We start from the raw sequence: 9811 nt of genomic DNA, 5'->3' as shown, positions 1-9811 counted from the left end.
GACGAGATGGCTGACCCACTGGCTTTGACCGATCAAGGATTGGTCTGGCCTGGTCTTCACTGTACGCTAACTTCTCCACCTTGTCCTGCCCATGTTTCGGCTGGCCAGCTCTTTCTAAACTCTGTGCTTTATTGCTTGATTCTCGCCAATTTCTAAGTCAGCAGGAAAGTCAGTCTTTCCTAGCCCAAGTGTTATATCCATCAGTGAGGGATCACACTACGCAGCTGGTCTCATGTCTTTAACTACAAACATGAGTAAGGTACAATTCATGTGTAATAGATTGAAATGTCATCATGCACGTGTTAGTAAGGGTTTTGGTGATTGACTCACGTATGTGATCCGCTCCCATAGAAGTCCTTCCTCGCCCTTCCACCTGGGAAACTACATAGACGGCTTTTTGGTTTCTACGATCTAGAATCTGTCCTTTGACTTCTATTCTTCGCCGCTCACAGTTTAAAAGTCTGCCCGTACATTCTCCACAGTGCCGTGGCAGAGACTTTTGCTCATGTTCTAATGTTTTTGTACCCATCTGGGCATCCGTTCCTTTTGATTTTGTGGAACAGAAAATTGGAGAAGGACTGGCTTTGTGCTCTGAGGAAGCTGTCAGAGAGGAAATGATCCCTCATTCCTGGGGGTGGGGGAAGCCACGCGTACGGTCCATGCCCATGAACCCCACACTGGGGGGGACATGTGTGTGTGTGTGTGTGTGTGTGTATGTGCATGTGTATGTGTGTATGTTTAATATGAAGAACCTTAAAAAAATTAATGAATGTGATCTATACCATCTTGATGAATTCACAAAGAAACCCTTGCTTAGATGAACTCACTCCGAGACCCTTGTTTAGAAGAATTCACAAAGAGACCCTCAGCAGCGGTGCTGGCATTGAACCCATGTCTTCTGGAGAATGGCTGGTGACCGGTGGGTGTTGACTATGATTTTTAGTGTGGAATTCCTGGTTGGAAATTTAGGGAATGGGTTTGTGGCCCTGGTGAATGGCAGGGACTGGCTCCTGGGAAGAAAGCTCTCGGCCGTGGACCAGATCCTCACTGCTCTGTCAGTCTCCAGAATTGGTCTGCTGGGGCTGACCTTCCTAAACTGGTGGGCAGCTCTGTACTGCCCCTCATCACTGATGATCCCAAGCAGGCTAAGAGCGGTTTACATTTCCTGGACCGTCCTCAATCATTGCAGCCTCTGGCTCGCCACCAGCCTCAGCATCTATTATTTTCTCAGGATAGCTAATTTTTCGAACGCCTTCTTCCTCTATCTGAGGTTCCGAGTGAGGAGAGTGGTCTGGTGCATCCTGCTAACGTCCCTGGCCCCCCTGCTTGTAAACATCATGCTGATGAACTCGCACATCGACATCTGGGTCCGCGGCTCTGGAACCAATGCATCTCACACGCTCAGCCGGGAATTTTCCAAACTTCTTTTAGCCCCCAACCTGGCTTTCTCGCTCCTGCCCTTTGTCCTGTCCCTGGTGGCAGTGCTGCTGCTCCTCGCCTCCCTGTGGCAGCACTGGAGATGCTGGGGAGCTGTAGCTGGGGACAAGAGAGCTGAGGCCCACCGCTGGGCCCTGGGCAGCATGGCCGCCTTCCTCCTCCTCTACATCCTCTTCTTCCTCACCTTTCTCCTGCACGTCTGGACATTGGAATTTCCCCAGAAAAATCTGACCAGTTTGTTTTACAAAGTGATCGCAGTAATGTTTCCTACTGGCCACTCCATTGTCCTCATCCTGGGGACCAGAAAGCTACGGGGGGTGGCTCTGTCTGCACTGCGGAGAGCTGCGGGGAGCTGTAGGGGGGTGAGGAGGCCCCCCCATCCTTAGGCCCCACCCCTTGTTTTAGAGGACAGGCAGCTCACAGGAAATAACCGTATTTATCAGTGCATTTTCCAAACATACTATTGTACATACCCTGTGAACTTTGCAAGAATACTCACTGCTCTTGTATATTAACAACTTAGCAATACACACTCAGATCTGTGCTTTCTCTCTCTCTGTCTCTCTCTCTCTCTCACACACACACATACTCATGCAGGAAAGAAAATTAGTGTAAGCAACTCATAAAAAATCTTTATACATGTTAAAACCTTGTTAGTATTTTTTAAGACTTAAAAATGAGGTGTGTAAGATATGAGATGTACGGTTGTGAGTCACAGTCGATAAAATCAACCCTCCATCGCCCCACATACACATATGAATTGCTAGTGTAGAAAACGTGCTTCCCCATGAACGCTGAAGTATATTTTACATGAACTTTTGTCACATGTATATGGCATGGACGCCAGCTGTGGCAGAAATAGAAATAAGCCATGGGGTGGTCAGACTCTGGGTCTCCTCTACTACTCCATCGTCCCCATCCTGGGGCCTCCCAAGGGAAGGCAGGTCTCTCTTTGGGGGCTGAGGCAGCCCAGGGGTGGATAAAACGTAAGAGCCTCACAACTTCATGGGCTGCTTAAACCATATATTACTGGCTCAGTATAGACTGCATACCATGCACCAATTCATACATTCAACCCCAGCACCACAAGCATGAAGACCCACCCACTGGATACTGGAGGTGTGCAAGTGTGTGCAAGTATGCAAGTGAGCTCCCAAGAGGCACAGATCCTTCAGGAGCCGGGAGAGAGGCCTTTCAGGAGACCATTCTGTTGCCACCGAAAGCCTGGCTTTCCAGCTTCAAGGCCTGTGTGAAAATGCACTATTTTACCTGCCACCCTGTCTACAGGATTTCCTGGTAGCGCAGGAATGCAGTGCCCGGTGGACTCTCAGATGTGAAATTAAGAATTCTATTGGTGGCATGTGAAGTGTAGCAAAATGTATCATCGGGAAAACTGCTTTCTCAAGCACTCCTACACAGGACGAGCGGCCTAGGCACCTGCTGAGCGCTGGCTGAGGTCCCAGCCCTCCCCTCCTCCCCGCAGAGCTTCCACAAAGGGTTTGGTTGTGTCCACGTGGCTCTTGGGTGACATTTTTCTTTGATGATAATACACTAATCTCGTTCACACGCTGCTGACACTGGAGAAGGGCAGAGGAAGGGCTGGGTCGCGTGGTCTTTTGTAATCGGGTTGTGCCTGGTGAGTTCCGAGGTGGTATTTTTCTTTTAGGATACGCTAATCTCCTTCACCTGTGGCTGGCACTGGAGAAAGTTGGGCAAGGGCTGGAGTGATCTTTGGCAGACTCGCTCGCTCTGTCCCAGGATCTACCAGGCCAAGGGCAAGGCCGATGCCACCTGTGCCCCTTGCACCACGGGCCACATGACGTGGCCAATCAGCCGGGGGCTGCACCTCAGGCCGGCCCGGTGCTGATCCCCGTCCCCCTTCATAGAGAAGGTACCAGCTCAAGATGGCTGTCTGCAGACTCTCCTTCCATGTACTGTTTGTGGAAACTGAGGGAAGGGGTGGAGATGGAGGTTGGGGGAGGGTGACAAGAGGGGTGACAATCATCCAGGCCCATCGTGTTTGTACACCTCTGTGTCAAATGGCAACTCCTTTGTACAACTACTTAAAGATAAACATAAAATAAAAATACTTTTTATGATATAGTGTTCTTGTGACAGTTTGTAGGCTTGTGAAGTTATAGAGAAAATGGCATTTTAAAGCCTAGTTTGCTTCCTTCCTACAATCATTTTGGTTTAATGGTTTTTTAAAAATGTATTTTCAAAATATACTTTGTTTTATTGCCATGTTGTGGACTTAGAATAAAGTGAACAGACAAAAATCATGTGATTCGGTGACTGCCCCGGCCCGGTGCTTCCAAAACCTAAGCGAGTGACGCCCGTGTTTGCTGAGTGGGTCCAGAGCACACAGGGAGACTGAGGCAAGAGATGGGGAGGACACGGTACCCGTGTGGTTGTCGGTGTCACCATGAGTGAGAAGCTCTGGTGGCCACGCCTTGGACACACACGACCGTGGGAGTCAGGATTCAGATATGGCATGGAGGTCAGCAGCGGCAAGTTATCTTCTGGGCTATCTCTGTCTTCTATATCTTCTTGCCCAGGGCTAACCCAAACCAGAATCGATGTCTTTGCTTTTCTGCTTTACCTGGCTCAACCCCTTACTGGCCATTTGGGGAGATTCTGAACACTTGAGACAGTGGCCTGTGTTCCCGGGGAAGTCTCGCTTGCAGCTTAGCCCCATCGATACTAGCTGTCGGACGTCCATGTTTTTACTGTCTGGTGAGCCGTCAGTCGATAGTGTCCTGTCGGGACATGTGAATCTTTTTCATGCCTGGCCGGTATTGGAGAAGGTCAGGGAAAGTCTGGAGCTGAGGTGTGTCTGACAGGATCAACTGCTCTGAGCAGTGTCCACCAGATCAAGATTCTGCATGAGCTGCTCCTTCCCCGTCGGCCTGGTGCCCAGCTCTGTTCCCTGACCTTCTTTTTCTATAAGGTCTACCACGATTCACCTGTCAGGATCCCCCTGTTCAGGTCCTTTACCCCAGAGTGTCTGCCGAAAGCAGGGACCGTTGTGGCAATAGAGAAATGTGCCAGGCCTGCCACCCATCTCTTCTTCCATAAATCTCAAAAGTCCAGCAGAGCTGGGGGTCAGCCATTCTAGTTACTCAGGAGGCTGAGCCTCCAGGATTGTGGTTTGGAGCCATCTTGGGCAGAAAATGTCCCCAAGCTTCCAACATAGAGCACAAAACAAACGCTAACTGAGAAGACTACATAAAGAAATCATCCCAAAATGCAGTAGAAAAAAAGCCAAAAGATGATAAATGGCAGGGTTAGTTTAGAGTACTCAATATCGGCAAATGAGTTTAACAGAGAGAGCGAGGAAGACGTGACGGAGAAGAGATCCCCCGTTCTCAGAGCAGAGCACCCGACTGTAAATGAAAGCACAAACTCTTTCAGAATTCAGACTCTGAAAGAGGTAGCCAACTACCTCCCACAAGTGCAAGACTGAACACTTCATCACTGCGACAAAAAAATAATCCCGAGAAGACATAAGGCCAAGCCCAGTCTTCTAGAACCTTCCAGCACAAGATAGGATCCTAGAAGATTATTAAAGTGCTAAGAGATATGAAACAGCAATTGAGAGCTTACTGTGCTGGCGAAATCTGTTTCATGAAAAAGCTTAGCTAAATGTCCCACACAAACATCTATGTCCGTTATAATGGATGGAGGTTATGTCCAGTGATAGTCTGCCATATGGATTGTCTTCATTAGATTAATGACAAAAAACATAAATATACCTGCTCTTGTACAACACTACCAGTCTCATCAGACTGACTGAGCTTCATATAATGATGCTAAAAATCTAGTGTGTGGACCAAAGTTGTAGGCGTGGGTCCTCCAAACCTTTGCCCTAAGTCCTATGTGGTGTATTTTAAGAATAAAACCTTGGCTGCCTCCTCCCCACCCATCCAGTCAGGCTCTGGTCCAGAAGAAGAGTCAGGGATGCGAGGCATTCCAGTATGTCAGGCAGAAGGGCACTGGGCGAGCTCAAAGCTCCATTCTTCTGCTCCTCCTCATAAAGCGAGAGGCCCCGCATCTCGGCACAGACTCCAGAGCCGGTCCAGAGCCTCTTCCACGATGCTGCTGGTCCTGCTCACCGCGGCCCTGCTGGCCCTGAGCTCCGCTCAGAGATATGGTCAAGGTAGGGAAATGGGTGCTGGGATTCGACCTAGAGTCTAGGAGAAGAAAGGAGAGGGGGTGACTTGTTAGGACACAAGTGTTCTTACCCATGTCTGAGGCTGAGATTTGTTTTTTCTTTTTTTAGTTTTGGGGGGGGGTCAGGTCGTGGGGCCTGAACTCTGGGTCTGGACACTGTCCCTCACCTCTTCAGCTCAAAGCTAGTGCTCTACCACTTGAGCCACAGCGTCACTTCTGGCTTTTTTTCTTTTTGCTTATGTGGTGCTGAGGAATAGAACTCAGGGCCTTATGCATGCAAGGCAAACGCTCTACCACTGAGCCACCTTCCCAGTCCAAGCCTGAGATTTTTTAATATCTAATGAGACCTATTGGAGTGTATGTCCACAATAAGAGAAGATACACAGAGCAGAGGCTTGATTGGGTAATGTTTGCATTCATGAAGATATCGTAAGAACAGGGCAGATGTGGTCGAGGCTGGGCCTGGTGTGGGCTGGTGTACTGGACACGCGGCGGATGCAGGGGAGACAGGCAGGCCAGCTGTTCCTGGGAATGAAGTCACATGGCTAATTTGAATCCTCTGTCAGTGCTTCTCACCCTGTGAGGGCAAAATCTAGGGATTCGTTAGCCAAGGCTCAAAGGAGGTCATAGGGAAGGCTGGCAGGGGAGAGGCCAGGCGAGAAGGTCACAGAGCAGAAAGAGAAGAGCCGTCTGTCCCTGAGCCTGTGTTCTTGCTGTACAAACACAGGATTCGGGAATCCAAACCAGGGCCTTGCTCTGAGACCCCTTCCTGGAGGATTCGCACCATTTGGTGAGGATGGTCCTCAGCAGAGACCCCCACAGCAGGGAGGCCAGCAGCAGCAAGGACCACCACAACAAGGACCCCCACAACAAGGACCCCCACAACAGCAGCAAAGACCTCCACAAGGACCCCAGGGCCCCCCACGAAGACCCCAGGGTCCCCCACGAGGACCCCCACAAGGACTCCAGGGCCCCCCACGAAGACCCCAGGGTCCCCCACAAGGACCCCCACGAGGACCCCCACAGCAGAGACCCCAGGGCCCCCCACGAGGACCCCCACGAGGACCCCCACGAGGACCCCTGGGCCCCGCACAAGGCCCCCCACGAGGACCTCCACGAGGACACCAGGGTCCCCCACGAGGACCCCCACAAGGACCCCCACAGCAGAGACCCCAGGGCCCCCCACAAGGACCCCCACAACAGAGACCCCCTCAGCAGAGACCCCCCCAGCAAGGACCCCCCCAGCAGGGAGGTCAGCAGCAGGGACCCCCACAGCAGGGAGGTCAGCAGCAGGGACCCCCCCAGCAGGGACCCCCACAGCAGGGACCCCCCCAGCAGGGACCCCCACAGCAGGGACCCCCCCAGCAGGGACCCCCACAGCAGGTCAGCAGCAGGGACCCCCCCAGCAGGGACCCCCCCAGCAGGGACCCCCACAGCAGGGACCCCCCCAGCAGGGACCCCCACAGCAGGGACCCCCCCAGCAGGGACCCCCACAGCAGGGAGGTCAGCAGCAGGGACCCCCCCAGCAGGGACCCCCCCAGCAGGGACCCCCACAGCAGGGACCCCCCCAGCAGGGACCCCCCCAGCAGGGACCCCCCCAGTAAAGCCAACCTTCTCAGCAACCCGCAATTCAATGTCAGGTACGATTTAAATTTATTCTCTATGAAAACCTTTGGCTTCTAAAAATCTCTCCACTGTAGTTCTGGTTTTGAGGACCATGGACCCAAGTTTCCCTTTGTTCTGCCACCGTCTGTCTGTCTGTGTGTCTGTCTTGTGCTGCTCTGTGAAGACCGTAGCTCTCCCTGGGCCTGCTGCTCCTTGCTTGGGCTTGATGGCGTCCCCCGCCTGGTCCCTCTGCTCTGCCTGGCCTCGCAGAGCGAGTGTCTGAGCTCTAGTATCTCTGCTCTGTTTTACCTGGATATAACGCTGCTAAACATTAGATTTTTCCCCAATTCTTTTTTTTTTTTTTTTTTGGGTCCAGTCATGGGGCTTGAACTCTGGGCCTGGGCGCTGTCCCTTAGCTCTTCAGCTCAAGGCTAGCACTCTACCATTTGAGGCACAGCACCACTTCTGGCTTTTTTCTTTTTGCTTATGTGGTGCTGAGGAATCAAACCCAGGGCCTCAGGCATGCAAGGCGAGCGCTCTACCACTGAGCCACCTTCCCAGCCCCTTTCCCAATTCTTTCAAATGAATACATGCTCAATATAAAGACAGATCCACCTAAACAGAAAGGCATGAGACGAAAACTAAAAAGCATGTGTCATCGTAAGTCCCCACTTCCTGAAAAGCACCAGGATTGTGTTGGCTGATTTCTTAGAAATACTTTTTTTTTTTCTTTTTGTCAGTCATGGGGCTTGAACTCTGGGCCTGGGCGCTGTCTCTGAGTTCTTCAGCTCAAGGCTTGTGCTCTACCATTGAAGCCATAGCACCACTTCTGGTTTTCTGGTGGTTAATTGGAGATAAGAGTTTCACCGACTTTTCTGCCCAGGCTGGCTTTGAACTGTGATCCTCAGATCTTAGTCTCCTACTTGGATGATAGGCGTGAGCCACCAGTGCCAGGCTTTAGGAATACTTTTGCACATACATATGTACAATCAGTTCCTGTAAACACTGCATTTCAGGTTAAAATCTGTATTATACACATATTCAATAACATACTTCTTAAAAAACGTCCGCATCAGTATACAGAGATACACTGGTCTCTTCAGTTAATGGTTTTCTTGATTATATGGAGGCCTTCTCTGTGTTCTTCTCTGTTTGGCTTGTAGTTCATGATTATGTACCGTTTTGTTGTGTGGCTCTGTCATAAGCTCTTCAATCAATGCCTTGTGTGTGAACTTTCAGTCTCATGTCAGCATTTGATACAGGAAATGCTTCAGTGGTGGTTTTCAATCATACACCAGATAAACAAGCTACAAAAGTATTTTTCTTCATCTTATTAGTAATAACTTAGAATGCATTATTTGCTAGGTACATAGCAAGAATAAACAGAAAGAAAGGAAAAAGAGATGGGTGGAAAAAATAGAGAAAAAGGAAGAAGATGTAAGCTATCATACACCTCCCCACAAATCCGGCAAGCAATCGGAAGCTGTGGGCACCACATCAACCTGTAACCTGGATGTCCTTTGTTTATTTCAGACAGTGAACAAGAAGATGTTCGGAGGTCATTTCATTGGAAGGTGTGGTCACACCGTATCTTTACTAAGTCAATAAAACAATGAGCATCCACATTCTGACTGCCATCGCTTTTATTTATTAGCATCAGTCAGTCATGCAAGGGGGTTCTAATTTAACATGCCCATTGATGTAGACAGCTCACGCAGTTCAAATTCACCCCTCCTGCTTCTCCCTCCTCTTGTTCCCCAGCTCCTCTATTTGATTTGTGGCTGAGAGTAGAGTCTGAAGGTTCTCAACATAATATTTAATGTCCAGAGTGCCTTCTCTTGAATGCGCCCAGCTTCCACTTCAGCCCAGGCCCTTGAAGGTTGTAATCTATCGATACTAGAATGTGAAGCAAGCGCTCAGCTGATAATCTTGTAATTCTACAATAACACTCAGAACAGGAGAAACCACCATATTTCCAAAATAATCGATTCTGTTTCTGGTAACAGAGTGTGCTTCTAGACCTTTTCTTACTAGCATCCATTGCACTCTTCCCTCTTCACCTCACAGTTGCCTGGTTCTCTCCCAGTGATGTAATTAATCACCATTCTGGATTTTTCTAAAAGACACGGTAGGGTGGATGTTGACATCCAAGGACCATTGGCAGTTGTGTAGTAGCCCGCTGTCTGTTGCTGTGATTTCTTCAGCCAGCACCTGTAAGGTCTATGGCCCCATGTTCACTCTGGACTCCCCACTGCTAACATAATGAGCATGGTTCTGGCCAGAGATGTAAACACGTCAGAGCGTTTGCACAACTTAAAGAGCAAATAGTCACCCATAGCCTTACAACTCAAAGAAAACACTGTTTCTTTTCTTTTATTAAGTTTGACATTACCTTAAGTCCTAGAGTGATTCCAAGAGAGCTAAGAAATCTCCTAATATTAGTTCGAGTGGAAAAACAATTTTATTTGGAGAAGTTATCAAAACAGTGAAAGAATAAGATACATAAGGAAATAAAATCACAAAATAGCATAAAGCAAAACATGAAATTATAGGTTTCAAAGGAAACTGAAGTGCTAAATATTGAGGAATGCCCTTT

The 9811-nt window shown here is 49.4% G+C and overlaps 1 protein-coding gene across 1 annotated transcript; it reads left to right on the top strand.

Moving 5' to 3' along the window:
- Nucleotides 1–932: 932 nt before the first annotated feature.
- Nucleotides 933–1823, top strand: LOC105992200 (taste receptor type 2 member 14-like). The gene has a single exon (XM_013025023.1). The coding sequence runs from the start codon at nt 933–935 to the stop codon at nt 1821–1823; it is 891 nt and encodes a 296-aa protein (XP_012880477.1).
- Nucleotides 1824–9811: the final 7988 nt, after the last annotated feature.

This window comes from Dipodomys ordii, unplaced genomic scaffold, assembly GCF_000151885.1.
Source record: "Dipodomys ordii isolate 6190 unplaced genomic scaffold, Dord_2.0 Scaffold81, whole genome shotgun sequence".
NCBI lineage: Eukaryota > Metazoa > Chordata > Mammalia > Rodentia > Heteromyidae > Dipodomys > Dipodomys ordii.
This window is presented reverse-complemented; position numbering and strand designations above follow the sequence as displayed.

What these genes read in the sequence shown, in the direction of transcription:
- LOC105992200 (XM_013025023.1), top strand. Translation starts at nt 933, where the DNA reads ATGATTTTTAGTGTGGAATTCCTGGTTGGAAATTTAGGGAATGGGTTT.